This window comes from Alligator sinensis, unplaced genomic scaffold, assembly GCF_000455745.1.
Source record: "Alligator sinensis unplaced genomic scaffold, ASM45574v1 scaffold191_1, whole genome shotgun sequence".
Taxonomy (NCBI): Eukaryota; Metazoa; Chordata; order Crocodylia; family Alligatoridae; genus Alligator; species Alligator sinensis.
In genome coordinates this window covers 1501472-1519573 of record NW_005842282.1, presented here as the reverse complement: position 1 = coordinate 1519573, position 18102 = coordinate 1501472, and the positions used below count along the sequence as shown (strand labels likewise).

The following is an 18102-nucleotide window of genomic DNA, read 5'->3' as shown; positions in this document are numbered from 1 at the left end:
CCTCATAGTCCCTGAAATCTCCCTTCACTCCCAACACTCTCCCCCTAACATCCTGCTGCCACTCCTCTCACCCACCCGTGCCCACCCATACCCATAAATCCCCCCCACTCCACGTCCCTAACTTACCTTTGACAGTGCTGGGGGCAGCAGGAGCACCACAGAGATGCTCTGGGCAGATCGTCTCTCCTGGATAACCGACTCCCGGGTTGCCTCTAGGCACAGTCTGACTCCCAACACTCTCCCCCTAACATCCTGCTGCCACTCCTCTCACCCACCCGTGCCCACCCATACCCATAAATCCCCCCCACTCCACGTCCCTAACTTACCTTTGACAGTGCTGGGGGCAGCAGGAGCACCACAGAGATGCTCTGGGCAGATCGTCTCTCCTGGATAACCGACTCCCGGGTTGCCTCTAGGCACAGTCTGGGACCATGTCTTGTCCTGCTGTTCTGTGATGCTTTTTTTTTTAATTAGTCTAATTGGTCTAATTTTGCCTCTGCACTGCAAATATCCAGTGCAGGGAATGTATTTTTGTTCCTGCACGTGCGTCTTCCATGGGTTTGAGCCGCTGCAATACACACATGTGCGCTCATCTGGACACGCCCATAAGGTTCTATCCTTTATGATAGCCCTAGTGCACTAGGAAATGCCTACTGGAGGGAAGGCGCATTTTGATTTATAAAATGTACAGCCTACCCCTTATTCTCTCCTGCCTTTCCTTTCCTGTTACCCAAGTGTGGGGACCAACTTGCACTACCATGGGGGATTTTTATGATAATTTGTTTTTGTCTTGATAAATGGAATCAAAGAATGTTCTGACCCTGCAACAACACCATTCTTTGCCTTTATTCATTCAGGCATTCCCTCGAGCAGTCTTATTTAAAAGTGCATTATTAGCGCTTTAGCTAACACATGCTGACTAATGCATTTTGGTCCACTGCAGACAAAACAATGTACTCCACCATTTGCTACCCTGGCCGGGGCTAACCAATTTAAAAATCAACAACCTTACTATGTGTTAGAACCTATATTCTTCATCTGCACTAGATTGCAATGTGATAGATAACACCCCTTCAAAGCCAAGTTTAGTTAAAGACAAAAACACTGTTATATGATGGTACTATAACACAGTTTGGTCTTGGCTAGGTAAAAAACATATTATGATAACTGTTTAAACAGGGTGAACCCACATGGTAATTCTGCAAGGCTGAATAGCCTTTAAGCTTGCTGAAATAGCACCTTAATCACTGTTTCTCCAAACAGTGATTTGTTTTTTTACCTCCCTACTTAAGGTAACATTTGTAAATATCATTGAAAGCAAGACATCCTAACTAGAGCTGGATTATTATTTTCAGTAGCCTGAAACTGCATTGGTCAAAAGCACAACAGCAAACCATGTCATAACTCACATCAAATCGATTTTTTTCTAGATGTGGGATTCCACAAATTGTGGGAGCAGACAACGGACCTCAATTCAACTGCCTTGATTTTAAAGTTTGCAAGCAAATATGGATTCCGTCACAACACTTCAAGTCCTAAATATCCGCAGTCCAATGGTTTGGTGGAAAATGGAGTAGAAATTGTTGATAAAACCTACAGATTCACACACCAATGTTTACCAGTCACTCTTAAATTACAGGGCAACACCCATGAAACATGGATTGTCCCCAGCAGAAATGCTATTGAACAGGAAACTCAAAACCAGGCTGCCAAATCTTGTGAATGATGCTCATCAGAATGAAAAGCAAAACATGAAAACATTAAATACATTTTACAAACTCAAACAAAAATGATACTATGAGAGGGGTTTCAGGGAGTTACCACAACTGCACAACAAAGATATGGTGCTTATTTAGCTGGACAAACGTGGAAACAAAAAGCACTAGTTTACCATCAAGTAGCTCCCAGATCCTATGAAGTAGTCACAACAGAAGGACAGGTATTAAGAAGAAACAGACAACACTTGCAGCTAGTAAAGGTGAGAAAAGAAGCAGCATCACGAGAGTGACCAAAGGAAACAGAGCTAACAACAAAGCATCAAGAAATGACAGAAAAGATTGAAAATGACTCAGAAATAGACACATCGGAACAAGAAAACCAAACAAGAACTGAACCAATAAAGATTGAGAATGTAGAGAAACTGAGAAGATCACTTAGAGCTAAAAAGCCAACACAAAAGCTAGAGACCTGGTTAAAATGTGCTTTAACAATGGATTGAATTAAACCTCCAATGTTACATAGGGATATGTTTCATTTAAGGCCCTGGGATTGCAGAAAGGAAATAGAGGGAACAGCGGATCAGTAGGCTAAGAAGGCTTTCTGAATCAACAAGCTTTATCATTCTGTAAGTTTAACTTGGTCTTTTGAGAATAACACAAGATATTAACTTGAAACCTACCAAGTTTTCCTGGAGACCATGCAAGATATTCTAGGGAAGTAGGGCAAAATAAATTAGGAAAGCAAATACCATTTTACTTTCTGGTTGTTTACTTCTAAAGCCTCAGGCATAATGCACCATCTTCATTAGTTTTATAATTATTCATGCAAAATTATGCTTCACTGATTTATTTAATGAGGCATGAATTCATTAACAGAAAAGTTCAATGAGTTTTTTATACTGTTACAAATGTGCCTACTATTCTGTCATTCTTCTATAGGAACATTTTTTCATTTTTTTTTTCATTTTAATTTTTCAGACTCAGCTCTTAGGAGTTTTGTTGGCAGTCACTGGCAACTTCTTGATTAGTATCTCTTTGAATATACAGGTAAGAGATGCCTTCTAAGTATTTAGATGCATTTACCTTTTAGCAAATGTTTAACGTCTAAATTTCAGGCTCCAAATGTAAAGTTTGTTTAATTTTTTCTATTTTTTTTTAAACAGTTTCCTACCTTAAAGTACCTCAACCTAATAACTTTGATGCTGCAATGATTCTAAACCTTTTCTATACTGTGACCCAACATTACAACAAAATTAACTTATAGGATTTCTTCTTCTTCCAATCTGTCATAAGAAAAGGCAAGGCCCTTTGGACCTATTCCTGATCCTAATGGTGTTTGTGATCACCAAGCTGCAAAATGTTTAAATATGAATGTTCATTTCTACCTAAGATAAATTTTACAATCTTTGCATTCTTCTATGCATGAAAAAGGGTGTGTGTGCCTGAAAGTTTGCAAATAAAGATTTTTTTTTGCAAATATCTATTTGGTCTAATAAAAGATACTACTCTACACAGAGGTCTGGTTCCTTTTGCCTGTAGACCAATATGGCTACAACCTGTATCCCTGAAACCTTTGTGTATACTTCCTAAAGTGAGACCAAAACCCTGTCCTTTCTTTAGCTGTGTAAGTAAACCTACATGCATACCTACATGTTTGCAAGATTGATGCCTAAAGGAACATTGACCAACTTGTGTCTTTGTGCAATTAGAATGATAGAGTAAATAGCATAAATGATGAAAAACAAACTGAGGTCCTGACCTCTCAACTTTTGCTAATAGTTAAACAGGGAAATATTTTTATCTTGAAAATGTCCCTCTGAACTGTTTTTTAGTAATCCTAACAAGCTGTCTTTAATGGTAGAATCAGTCCTCGCACTACAGATGATTTTTAAAAAGTTCTAGAAAAATAATTCTGGTACCATTGTATCTCATACTTTTATATCCCCACCTACTTGGCTGTTTTTTTTCCAGAAGGAATCAGACTGCAAGCCGGTCTCTGAATACAATCTGTTTTATGCAGTCCTACACGAAAGTCTGTGGAGTATAAAATTCACGAATTCACCTTTTTATTAAAATCAGGGAACTTCTCACTATTTTACTCCTATTTCCTTAAATAGGAAATGCTTATGAATGTTTCCAGATTGACCGTCCCAGAGACAAGTCCTCTGTTCTGCCCACAGATCTGTTGTAGATTTCTTGCCTTACATGGCAGTCTATGACACTGCCAATGCTCTTTGAAGAAGATTGGGATCTCTTCTGAGGGTGGGAAGTACAATGGGAGAACTTGCATTGGCTGCAGTGAGTGTTTCATCAAGCCTGTAGTGAAGAGAGAGTTCTGAATCAGTACCTTCTGTCTTGCTGCTAGGGGAGTCAAAAGGATATTTGGATGTTTCAAAAGGCAGTATACCAAGAATACCTGCAAACAGTTAATCATTACCTTTCAAACACTAACTGTCTAGGCTTGATCAACTTGAAGTGTCTTCCTATTTTCAAATCTACACAAGATTTAGAAAAATGGAATGCCCCTCCATTACCCAGTGATTAACAATTGCAGCTGAAACTTCTACTGTCTTTTACAAATGGTATTTTCTTTAGTGACAAAACAGTGTTTTTATAAAATGAACATCTGATGAAGCTATTGACTGGCCTTGATTTCCTGAAGATGGTGCTGATGTCAGGGCCATGATCCTGACAGCTCCTTACAAGGACAAGGCTGAGGTTTGCAAACTATGCAATTGCATGGGGCTCTGAAACTGATTAGCCACTGTTAGCACCTAAGAGACTGTTTTCCTGCAAGTTGGTAGGTTTAACAATTGACTTCCTTAGATCCCAATGTGTATTTTCCTATTAATATTAATTGGAGATAAATGGTTCCAATGTATCTCTTCACTCTCCTTCCCATGAAGTACCTCATTCTCCTCCTTCTCCCCACCCCAGATAAAAAAGCAGTCAGGAAAGGCAGTATTTTGGCTGGATTTGACATATCTTTCAACTGCTATATCTACAGAATACTTATGCTAAGAGCATGAGTAATTAAAATAGAGGAGGATACATATGATCTAAGTGTGGACAAAAGTTACATGATAAAACATGTGGAAAGCAGAGCAGGGTGGCACTAACCGGCTCAGAGAGGCATAATAAACTTTTGTAGGCAACAATCTACTGTGTCAGGAGATAAAACAATGGGGATCTCTCTTCAATCTCAAGATGCAGTCTGGATTTTTCTCTAAAGGCCTGCAAGCACTTTAGGTGAATCCTGAATGAGGTTTCATTTAGGGCTGGTCAGAAATTTTCTGTCAAGTTGGTTTTCAGTAGAATCCTAGGTTTTTTGACTAGCCAGAGTTTTTCCACAAAGAATATCTGCATCACAAGGGAAAATGAATTGTTGGGAAACTGGATGTTCAAAAACCTAAATATTACCATTCTGAAATCCAGTCTTGTTTCCTCCTAGTTCCTGCTGTTCAGTTTCTTCATGCTTCCTTTTTCCATTAGGAACTAGACTTCCCATTTCACTTTATCTATTGTAATACACCTCAGCTCTATGGCTACCCTGTAATACGTCCTCTCAACAGGAGAGAATGTGGTGTACCATGGGAAATGTTCTCTGACCAATGGTTTTGGCCCATTAAACTCCTATGTGGCACTTCAAAATATTTTGCTTTTTGGCTCCCCTCCCAGCCAAATGGGGGGGAAAACCCATTTTCAAGCCAGTAGAAATGCAGTCATAGTCCCATGTGTTTCCAGTGCTCTTGGCACTGACTCCCCTACTGTTCAGAGAGCTTTGTGAGAAATTTGGCCTGGTACATGAGACAATTGAGACTATGTGCGGGCTAATTATGTGTGTATGTGTGAAAATATGCAACTTCACCGCAGTGCTGCATCCCTGACTATCACGTACTTCCTCCATTAAATGATTGAGCTGTTTGAGAAGATCTGAATAATCAAAGTCACTCAAATATCCTGCCACTGCACAGTTCTTGCTGTAGAGCTAAAGAGAAAGCAATTACCATGTGTACAACTAATACTTCCACCCTTTAAAAAGGGTGTTGACAAAATACCATTTGACTATATATATGCTGAAACACAAGTCTGGTTGATAGGGACATTAGAAACAGAGACATTGTTGAATTTTTTTTATATACTAAGACTAAGCGTAATGTAATTTTGCATTACTAGAGATCATAGACCAAATCCAATTTGGTTTGCTCCCATGAGTAATCCTACCAAAGTCATGAGTGAATTAGGCAAGCAGAATTGGGCCCTGGCAATTCTGATAGCAGCTCTGCTTTATTGCATACTCTTTCATTCAAGAACTGCCTTTCTGGTTAGTTCATGGATCAGGCAGGCCCCCACTACATGTACAGGTAAAGGCACGATGGGATTCTATATGTGATCTACACAATCACACCTCCTGCCATATCATACATGCATGCACACGATTGTGGGATTATAACCCATCACACCTTACTGTTGGTGCAGCGGGAGCCCCTCAGTTGAGGGGCTTCCAGCTGTGGGGCCCCCCCATGCACTCCCAGGTACAGGGTGGGTTGTAGCAGCCATGATCCCTGGAGCTCAGGGGTTTCACATACCCCCTGGGGAAGCTGCTCCCATCAGCTTCTGGGAACGGGCCGGATCCTGGAACCCAGTATCCACAACTGCAGCACTCTGGGATCCGGTGCTGTCAGGACCCAGAGTTGGTAACTGCTGGGGCTGAGAGTTCCCTCAGTTGCAGGACTCTCAGCCCCAGCTGGGCATGGTGTATTGATGGGGCTCCCAGCAGCAGGGGAGACCCTGCTACACTTGCATATTAAAGCTCAACAACAACCAACTCTAAAGTTAGTATACATCATGAACGACGTGTGCCAGGGCGACACGTAGGGTGTGCATGTGGGTGCACATGCACGCCGTGAGTGTGGCAGTGCACCCCCTACAAAAAGGCACTGCCAACAGTGTCAGTGGCGCCTGCAGGTGGTTGCCGCTCGCCACCCCGCCGCTGACACAGCCAACAGCATCTGCAGGCGGTCTGTGATCCCTGCTGGACACTGCCAATGCCAACACCGGCATCTGTGGGTGGTTGCTGACCCCCAGTGCCACCAACCCTGCCACTGCTGCTGTGCTCCCACCACTGCCATGCCCCCCCAGCCTCCGGGGGCGTGTGTCATTCATGACGTGTGCCCCCAGAGGCTGGGGGGACATGGCAACTGCCCACAAGCAGTAGTGGCAAATGGAGACCGCCCACAGGTGGACACAGCAGTGATGGCGGTGAGGTGGGGGGTGGCAAGCAGCAGGCGGCAAGCGGGGACATCCTGCAGCCACCATCTGTGCTGTCGGCGGCAGCAAGCAGTCCGTAGGGACCACCCACAGCCTCCAGTGGCCACATCAGCAGCAATGGGGGGTGGGGGGCAGCGAACACCTGCAGAAACCGGTGGCGGCTTCGGCAGTGGCTAATCTCAGAGGAAGCATGTGCCCACACCTACATGTCGCCTATGGTACACATTTTTGAAGTTTAACTTTATAGCTGGTTTAAGCTTTTTATGGTATGCTAAGTACTTTGCATGTGTAGCTGGCCTTAAGGCAATTGCACAATTAACCAATTAATTGCACAACACCTGTAATACGTAGAGGGGGCCTTGGAAGGGACATGCTGTTCCCTGTCTGGCTGTAGTGTAGTTCCCCGTTTGTAGTGTAAGCTTTTGATTTTGCCATTTTTCTTGGGTTTCCTAGATGACAGTGTTGTATGCATTTGTATTACCACTAGGGTACCCTGGGAAATATGGGGTTTGTTGTTTTTTTTTAAATCCATATTTTGAGATAACATCAGAGGTTTGTAGTGCTGCCCATAGTTTTTATATATAAACTTCAGAGACCCTTGATATTTTTTTCAGGTGGATTTTAGTTGTCTGAGTTTTCCATTGTTTCGAGCAGGGTTAAGAAAGCATAAAGCAGAAGCCACATTGTATTAGTATCAAGCAGTATTTCTACAAGATCAAACTGAAACTAATTAAAAAAGAAAACTTTGACATACCTGGAATTTGAAGTTGACAGCACCCCTAATTATTCAAACTTCATTCTATATAAGAACACAATGGAAGTCTCTTTAATTGCTGCTACTAATAATTAATTTTCTAGAAATATGCTCATCTCCGACTGGCGTGCCTGGCAGCTCAAAAGCCTTACTACACAAGCAAGCTATGGTGGAGTGGAATTATCCTCATGGGAGCTGGAGAGCTGGGGAATTTTGCAGCTTATGGATTTGCACCAGCCACCCTTGTTGCTCCATTAGGATGTGTGTCTGTCATAGGTGAGATGGTTGTTCCTATTTTTTTTATGGCGATATTTTAGTAAATGTATTCAAAATGATTGTAAGAAAAATATTAGAAGAATTGCAGAGAGAGGAGGAACCTGTCAGGGGAGGGATTGGTAAAGTTAACAATTTGAAAGTGAATGATTCATACAATTAGGAAGGTGACATTTTAAAATAAACCCTGTACTCAACACACACAAAATCTCTAGTAATCTGCTATTGCTTGTCTTGTACTGCAGCATGTAGTGATGGCAGGTTACCAATCCCCAATGCTTTGAATTACCCATTCTAGACTCTGCTCTCAATAGATATCCACCCATTGACTCCAGTGCATTTGGATTGTTCCGTGGTATTCAAATACTTCTGGATCTTTATCTGTGCTGCTCAGTCACTCATCACTGTAGTATAAGAGACCTTTTCCTGGTCTCACTGACCCATCACCATCTTCCATGATAACTTAAGCCTTGTCTCCACACACGCTTCTTCTGGAACTCCCTTTCCATCTTCCCTGTGGTTTGCAGGCACCTCCCTGCCTAAGCCTTGTAGAGTTGCACTTCAAAGCTTAGGCAGTGCTGAGTGACTTCTCTGGGCCAACACATCTGAGTGAATTTGCTGATAAATGCAAGTATAAGCCTGAAATAATTATACTATCATCAGATCAGTGTCTTTAATTCACACTCTCCTTGGAAGTTGATTAAGTGTACATAAATTGTTCTACCTCTTCTGATAGGAACATGTGATATTAAAGAGACCTGGATAATTCCAGAACCTTTGGTTTGTTGTGGGACTCTACCAATACTGAAGTCCTTTTCCTTCATAGAGCACATGTAGAAAACTTTAGACTAATCAATTTACAACTTAGGGCATATTTTATCTTGTACTTTATTTGGATATCTGTAATATTAATACCTTTACTGGATAGAAACAATTGGGTTAATATCAATTAGGGTGAGTTGATTTATTTTATGAGGCACTTCTTTTAAAATGTTGTTGCAGCTTTACTAGTGGAAGTGACAATAGATGGGACAGGGTAGCACAGAAGCTGTAGAGATAGGAAGTCACTGGGTCAGCTGCATCCCTTAAATAATGACATTTCCCAAAGAAGATTGACATGTGCAGTGCTGGTGTATCATGATGGTTCTACATATCCTGGAATTCATTCTGACACCATGGCAGTGTATTTTCATGGTCTGTCGGTACCTACCAGCTGTCCACTGGGACCTGAAAATGATACTACTTCCTGAAATATTTATTCAGCAATGGTGAGTTTTCTTCCCTGCAGACTGCCTGTCTGTAGCAGTTCTGTGTGTGTTTGTATCATCAAATAAGTGAGAAGAGAAGGAGTTGGCAGTTTACTGTATCCTTCACTTTTTAAAATAGTCCAGAATTTTGGCATCACATACAAAGCTATTGCAGCTATGCATCAGAATCCATGGCCCTTGAAATGATTTCTTACAGGAAGAAATTAAATAGTTACCTGGAGATCAGACAATATGTTGGTGTGATGTCTCCATATGTGATCTATAACTTGTAAATCTTACCCGTTTCATGTGTCTCTGAACACAAAAGGATATGGTAAAGACCAAAATCAATATTAACTATTACCTGTAATATTACCTAAGGGTTTTTTTTTTCTTTTAACTTTTCATTTCTTTATTTTTTTTCTGTTTGCTCCATGCCTTGCATTCAGCTGGGACAACAAAACTGTCCTGCTCAGAAATGGATTGTCTACATTAAAAATATGTCATTATTGCTTCTCCCCCTCTTCCTACCCTGAAGATGTATGAAAATATTTCCATAAGTATTATGGTTTGTCAGTGTCCTACCTCCCACTCTCTTTTTAACTGGACTAAAAATTTTGCTACAAAATATTATGAAAATTCCTTCAGTATTTCATATGCCATTCCCTCATACCCAGTCCAAGTATTATTTTCCTAAACTAAGCAATATGGAAGTATTAATATATATTAACCAGCAGATACATTTACTTTGCAATGCTGTAGCTTCTTCTGCCTGACCTCCCAGTACTTAGTCTGAGGACAAACAGATTTTTAGTTGGATAACCACTTAACTACATTAAAGGAGGGATGCAAACAGATGGCAGCACAAGTTGCAAAATTTTGATGGCTGCACAAGTTGCAAGCAAACAGATGCCCTTGCCCCTTGTCATGCTCCAAGTGCCCCAAACAGTTGCTGTGACCAAAGGTAGTCACAGTTTGTGATGCCTTAAATGGGACAACATCTGTTTGACTATTGCATGCCCTGGGAATCCCCCATCAGGGGGGTGTGGCTTCTGGGGCCGCCCACACATCCCTGCACAGATGATCCCACTCCAAAAATGACATCTGTTTACACCCAAGGGAAAATTAACTGGAAACATCAAGAAAGAGGAAATGGCCAAATTCAGTGCATTGAGGAAATCATCACGTTCAGTTATACTTCCTACCACCAGATGCTTTCTCCCTTATCTCATTTTCTTTATTAAAATTACTGCCAGGGGAACAATATTTTGTGAAGTTTAGGATCGCCTTTGGATCAGTGACAAACTGATCAAGTCAAACACTATCTTCTGTTTACAGCTGAGCAAATGGTAATGTAGGTCTTCCAATTTCACAGTTTGAGAAATATTTTTCACATAAAATTGTAGTCTCTTCTGCAGGAGGAGGAGGTTTTATACTGGAACTTTTGTCTTGTGCTGAAGTTGAATATGTTCCTTCACCTTCATAGATCACAGTCAAGTTAAGGTTGCAAAATTTAGCAGAATTTTCTTTAAGGAAAATTTTGTCTGAAGTTTGTTTTGAATGCACAAAACAGCCTTAATTCTGGAGCCCAGATTTTCTAAATATTTTTGGTGTCTGCTAAATAATGTCTTATATTTCTGTAGTATATATAATGGGCCTGTTCCCAGGACTGGGTCCCCTGTATGTATCATTGCATATCCTGCAGTACAGATTCTGCAGTTATACTGATCTGGTTATTTTAATCATGGTCAAACAGTGAAAAGCATATGTCTTGATTCTCACAGATGATGAGTTTAATGAATCTCTTGGAGGCACCCACTGCTATAGGTCAACAGTAGTAGATTAATCCAAAATCATATTTTTAATTATATATTATTTTTGTGCTTTTGAAATGATGTGAGCTCCTGCATTTGTTCAGGGTTTTAAATAGTTTGAAAAGACAAAGTCAGATGTTCTCTTCTGCAGAGAAGGAATCAATGAATATCTAAGGAACAACTAATGAGTAATGCCATATTTTCTTGCATATAACATGTATCTTTTCCTCCAAAATTGCTCCCCCCAACCCTCCCGAATTGAGGTGCATGAGTTAAGTGGGGAAGCTGTGTTTCTGCCTCAGATAGAAGCACCCTGCTTTGATTTCTGCTCCACAGTGCAGCATCTGTTGCATTACTATGTGGGTAGCTGAGAAAGTAAGTTGATTTAAGGGTTCATTGTTCTTCATTCCAGAGGTGCTAATGATCATCTCTCCTTTTAAATAGTCTTGATATTCCACTAATCAAGCTAACATTTTTAGGGCAATTTTGCTGCTTGCTAGCTGTTTCTGATCTCTCTCCTCCTACTTCACATCTTTGGAGATTCTTTAGGTCTTTTCAAAATCATAGATCCACCCATGGAGAAGAATCTTTAAAAGCAGCTAGGATTTGAGCTTTAGTTAAGCAGGAAAGGGAGGGTGAGTCAGCTGAAGATTAGGCTCTGATTCTACTCTATACAGCCATAACTCTGAAAAAAAATCTTTTTTTCTTCTTTGTTCTATTGTTCAAAAAACAGGTGCATTCAGGAGTGTGTTATACTGGAGAACATACAACATACAACTAATGTGATCTTTAAAGACTTTTTAATATTTAAAATTTAAAAATTTTAAAAAGTGTTTTAATTAACATTAAGTCATCCTTCTTTTCTCTTTTTGTTTATCATTTGTGCCTGCAAAATTAAAGACGACCTATAGTATCTGAGACCTTATCTTATATAGCCTTTATCATTACATGCAGAATTGCTTTCAGCACACAATCCTGCTAGGGTGACACTGTCTGTAGTTTCATAGATCTTTTCCCAAATGATTTTTGGATTAAGATATTGCCTCTGTTTGAATACGAGTACAGCTAGAGAACAGTGCTTTTATAGAATATCTAGTACACAGGCCCCCCCTTCTGAGAATATGAGTTCCTAAGAAATGTATTAGTGAACAGCAGCTCTTAAATACTTTCCAGAAAGTTAATTTCAGATCATTTCTTGAAATGCATGTCATGCCAATGAATGCCATGGCTTTCAAGGTTCTCTCCTCTCTTGTTAAAATGTGTGTGTATGTGTAAGAGAGAGAGAGTTGGGCCAGCTGTAGAGTTTTCTCTTTTGCTATCAGCTCTCTGATCATTGGGTTATTTTTTAATTGTAAATATAGAAACTAAGATTGGAAGAGTATTTTATAACATCTTATCCACTGACTTTCCAGTTCTGCATCTGCCACATTTGAAACGCCCCAACTTCAGCATGCAATATTGATAAACATGCCTTCATTTGAATGCCTTGGTTCTGTAACTCCTTCCTTCCCTTTGTATTCATTACATTGGTAATATCTATCTTGTTTGCCAAGAGGAGGCTTGAGTAGTCCATTAACTATTGTCTATTTGTTTGCATGTTTAGCTTCTTGGCACACCTAGCCTGTAGTTTAACTCTGTGATATAGGCTGTCATGATTCTACTTTATCCCCTTTCAAAATTCTCTCCTTTATATGAAGTATATTAACATATGCTAGGAGATGGGCTCTAAGGTTCTATCAAATTTATCTAGACAAGTGCTTGGAAGAACACTCATTATCCCACTCTCAGACCTCCCACCAACATAAACCATAATAGATAAGCAGTCTAATTATTTTTCTCCACTTATCTTTCCTTTCATACAGGGTGCACCTACACATACAATTAATTCAAAGCAACAAACTCCAGAGCAGTTTGAGCTGGAGTAAACTACTACAAGGCACAGCATCTACATGTGCACCTGAGACAGTAGCAATTTGAGTCAGGGTGGAGCAGTTTGTTAGGGATGCTCGTGCCCTGCTCTGCTCCCAGCTTCAGGTGGCAGTGTTGGGTGGTGAAGAATCTCGTTAGGGTATGAGAGTGCTGAAAGTGTGGAGCTGTGAGGCTATGCAACAGGCAGGAGTCTGGCTCCCTGCTTGGGTTGGCTGGGTGCAAGTTACATCTGCAGTCAGTATCTACGCAGGCATTTAATTGCAGTTAATTACTTTTCCATAAGATAATTCTGTCCCTGACAGTAATATCTTACAGTGGTGTTAATTTACTGAGGCCTAATACTGTCACACATGTAGAAGGTGACACTTTACTCTGCAGTTAATTAGTCTACTGGTCTATAGTAAAGTGCATGTATAGACACAGCCACAGCCACCCAGAAGAGAGACTGTATCTAAGCTCCATGCCAGATGATTTGGATTCAGGTCTTGTTTATTTAAAAAAAACAAACAGAACTAACACATTCACTGAAGACATTTGGTTCTGCTGCCGTGCTTGAAATTACTGTGTTTACTCGAATATAAGATGAGGTTTGTCTTGCATTTGCATACAAGGACACTTTATTAAATACATTGTCTATCATTAAACTAGTGCCAAAAGCAGCATGTGCTCAGTAATGGAAACCAGCTATGAAATTGATTAAATGTAGCCAACACTGAGCATAACTATATAACACATGGCCCATATCGGGCAAACATACCAAGGAGAACCATTATTTTTTTTCTTTTCTGAGGCCCTTAAAAAAAAACAAACCAAAAAACAGGCATTTGCAGGAACAAGCACAGGGCCTGGAGGTACTGCAATACTAGGCTGACTTCTCCAAGTGCAGAACAAGCTCCAAAAATGCTAATGGGCACTTTTTATTTTGGCCCTTAAAAAAAAATCCAAGCAGGTGTTCCCTCTGTAGGGAACTGCCACCAGGCCTGGAGGTCCTACAATATAAAGCTAGTACCCAGGAGGGCCAGAGCCAGCCTTGACCCCTTCCTCTTAGTGCCCAAAATGCTACATTTGAGATATATATATTTGCAAAAAATGCTGCAACTTTTTTTGTAAAAATATATGATTATACATATAAAAATATATCCTGCTGTATCTCAGAAAAGAGATGCACAGAACCAGACAATGGTAATACTAGAAAATTTAGCATCTGCCCTAGCTAATTTATATATCACCTCTCTTTTCTTCACTGTGTAGCATTCAGAAAAAGAAGTATTTCAAGTATTTATTTCAGTGGACTGAAATTTGCATGCTGCAGTAGTACACTGACAATGAATACAAAACAGCCTATATTACACTGATGCATTAGAAGACAAGATGTTTTCAAGAAAACAAGCTGCTGAATTAAGCCTTTTTTGCTTTTGCAGCAAATAGTTTCACTTAGCATAACACTGATATTGGAGCAAGTCCTAAGCCTTTCAGTGCAATAATAATAATGTTTTAGAAAATGAGTTCTGGGTTTTGCATTGTGGCAATGGGGAACACCTGCGGGGGTTGGAGGCACCAGGGGCAGATCCTGATGCTCCCGAAGAAGGGAATGGGGACACTGACGCCACAGAAAACTTACCTTCGTGGCAGGCTGAGGTGGAGAAAAAGCCGTGTGAGCTGGCATTCCGCCGGCTCTTCAAATGGCTGTCGATCAAGCTGGGTGGTGGCCAGCTGATGACATCAGCTGGGGCCGCCGCTGTGGGAGATTCAGAAACCTCGCCAGAAGCCAGGTCAGGGGTGGGAAGCCAGCTGGTGAGACACTGGGCACACCAAGACCTGGTGTGCCAGCACGAACAAGCCCTACAACCCTGCCCCATGGCAGAGGGGCGAGGGCAGGAGCTGGTACTTGGCCAGGACTTCACAAACTTTGGCCCCAGAGCAATAGAGGCTCGAGGTCAGTGATTCTCCTTAAGAAAAATGACTGGCCTTATCTACCCCAGCCCTGAGTCCTGCATCTCAGGCCTCTGGGTTGGCATAGGGATTGGGCAGGCTGAACTCCTAAGCCTGTGCCCCATCCACAGCTGAGGAGGTGGACGCCCCTCAGGGCAATGCATGAGTCGTAGCCCAGAGTTGGTGCGGCAACACAAGGATCCATGTGGCTGGTGAGTGGATAGGGTGTAGGGGAGGTGGAGCCCCAAGACCAACCACAGCGAACCCATGACTATCCCATCTTCAGGTCAGGGGGAAGGAACACCACTGAACCCCACCTTTTACAGTTCCATTAAGTTGTGACAGGTGAGTTGGGGGCCCAGACCACAGAGTGGGAACATATTCACAGTGCCAGCTGGGGGTGCCACATGTATGCATGCCAAAATGGGCTTGAGCTTCCATTTTCTCCTTGGCTTGTGTAGGTAGCTGCTATTAACATCTGTTTCAGAGTAGGTCTAAGATTCCATCAGATATTGGTGTTTTTTTTAACCAAATCATTGAGATATTGCTTTATCTGAGCCTACATCTATCAAGTGCTAAATATTATGGCAAAAATTTTAGAAGTGCTGAAGTCCAGGCTTAGCTAGCAAAGTCCCATTAGTTTTCAGTGGGATTTCAGATCCTTTGGCACTTTTGAAAATTTGTCTTTAGGCAGCTAAAGACCTGGCCTGTGGCCTGAAAAGCATTCAAACTAAGGGCCCAAACATAAGTACACCCCTGTTTGTGTAGTATGGTCCAACTTAATGATTAGAAAATCACAATATTTAGAGCAGGAAGATGCTTCCAGATGGTGGCTGGGCTTTAGGGGTCTGACTCTCAACTCAATAAAACCAACCCTCTTCAAGGACTTCTACAGCTGAGTAGATCAAACAATGCAGTGATGGCTCCAATTAATGTATTTCTGACTAACAGTAGCCCCAGCTTAGCTTAGTTCATTATTGCTCAGTTGAGTTTAATGTGTTGATGCTTTAAGGGCATGTCTATATGTGATACTATGTCACCATAGTGATGCATTACGGAGATGAAGCATCCATGGGTGTCTGTATGTGACCAGCAGCCACTTCGCCATAGTGGTGCAATCCCTGTTATAATGCACTGTGATGACTAAGTAGCTGCTAAAAATAACTGTGCACCTTACATACAGCACAGTACAGGTGGTTACAGTGCCATGCTTTAGCACTCCCAAAAGGAAGTACTAAACCATGGCACAGTAACAATGTCACCATAGGGCAATGTGTAGATGCGCCCTAAATGCCTTATCTCCCTGACCAAGAATAATGATGGAGAAGGGGGAGGGAATGTAAGTATGGAGGATGTTGAACACATGCTCTATTGTAGAGGGGAGGAAGGGAAACTTGGGGGATCTGGTGTGTGAAGAATGAAGCACTCAAAGCCCCACAAATAGGAGAAAAGGGCCATGTATAATGGGGTACACACACAGTCCTGGGAATGGAGGAGAGCTTGAAGGGCCCTACTATAAGAGGCATAGGAGAATGGGGTGCACACTTAATCCCTGTCATGGAGAGAACTAGAAAAGGGATACACATAAAGCTTCTGTAAGTGGGCAAAAATGTGGAACCCTGGCACAGAATCTCTGCTATTGGAGTGGAATTCTGTACAGAAAGTCCCTGACATTGAAGAGGAAGGATGGTTGCGTACAGGTAGCTTGTGGGGTGCTTTTGCAACATTAAAATCTGCAATGGAAGAATGTAAGGAGCCCCTGGTGTGTGCAATAACCCAGTTTACAAAAACAATTATATCTGTTTCTGCTGGTCTAATCTGGCCTAGTTTTGGATATGTACGGTTGACATGGACTATGTTTTCAAACTTTTCCCCTGTCTCTATTGAAGCTGAGATTTTCACAGTCCCTTGACTCCTGTAACTATGGCTTTAACCAAGACACCAATATTGTAAGATTCATAATAGCATTATGAGAGCTGGCAGCACTGGACTTTTGCAGGTGGTACTCAGCATCTTCCAGGGCCAAGTCTTATATCTTTCCTTCTCTAGTGTAATGTATTCATCAACCTTTATGACAAGAGCATAGGCTAAAAAAATGTCCTATTACTGAGGCATCATTTCATTAAGCTTTGGTTCTTTGTTGTTATAGCAACTGTCTAGATAGGTGGCCTGATACGGAATTTGTAAGAGCTGTGACTGCAGAAAAATAGAGCAGTAATTTAGTTTCTACTCTAACTCGGTTTGCTTTTATTCCCTTCTCTTTTTTTTTTTTTTTTTAGTTAAATGGCTCTGTTTTTGCAAGGTGTTGCTTAGATACCAATGTCTTTTACTCAACAAAGCAGTCATCTTAATGTTGGACAAGGAAAACTTTATCACCTATGTAGGTAAAGCTATGAGATGCACGCTCACAAATAGTTCCACTTTATTGGTAACAGTAATTTAGGTAGAGTTCTCTATAACTCTTTATATCATATATATCTAAGCTGCTTAGAAAAGAAATACAATATATTTCTGAGGGTGTGGACAGACAGATAAACTATACCAGAGAGTCGACTAACTGTATACTAGCTTCTCCTGGTAACTCTTTCCTGTGTGTGCTTTGACATTTGGTAAGTGGAAGCTAAACTGGGGAAGCTTATCCCTGGATAAAACAGAGTTAAATTACCATGATTTAGCTACACATGAGACAGTTATTATTGTAGAGTAGGTAATGTGCTAGCCCCTCTTTTGCCTTTAACTTAATGCTGTTTGTTCATCTGTCCATTCATTTTGAGAGATTTTCTCCTGATTGGACAAGTATGAAAGTCCTGCCAAACACTATCTGTAGTTCGTTCTGTGTATCCACTGATGTGAAATGCTTTACAAAGCTCAGAACACATCAGGTGGCTTGGTACACATGGAGTTACGGAGAGAGAGTAAGCAGAAAAAAAGTTAAATTACTTTTTTCAGGAATCACACCAGGTGTTTCTAGCATAGGCAGGAGAAGACTGAAACAGCATCCTTGGCTTTAGGAACAAGGCCATCCAGATATCTCTCCTTCTTAGGATATCCAAGTGAACCTAACAATTAAGACTCCTCTCTGAAAGTCTCGTTGTCCCTCTCGTGCTCTCTCTCTCTCACGCACACACATCCTTTCCTTCAGTCAGAACATTCCAGACTCTCTT

General features: G+C 41.2%; 1 protein-coding gene across 1 annotated transcript in view; it reads left to right on the top strand.

Moving 5' to 3' along the window:
* The window catches only part of NIPAL2 (NIPA like domain containing 2), a 69993-nt gene that overhangs the window by 20808 nt on the left and 31083 nt on the right, over positions 1-18102 (top strand). Inside the window, exons 2-3 of the mRNA XM_006027998.2 lie at positions 2697-2765; positions 7848-8019. Coding sequence (XP_006028060.1) covers positions 2697-2765; positions 7848-8019 — 241 coding nt within the window. The remainder of the gene's footprint in view (positions 1-2696; positions 2766-7847; positions 8020-18102) is intronic.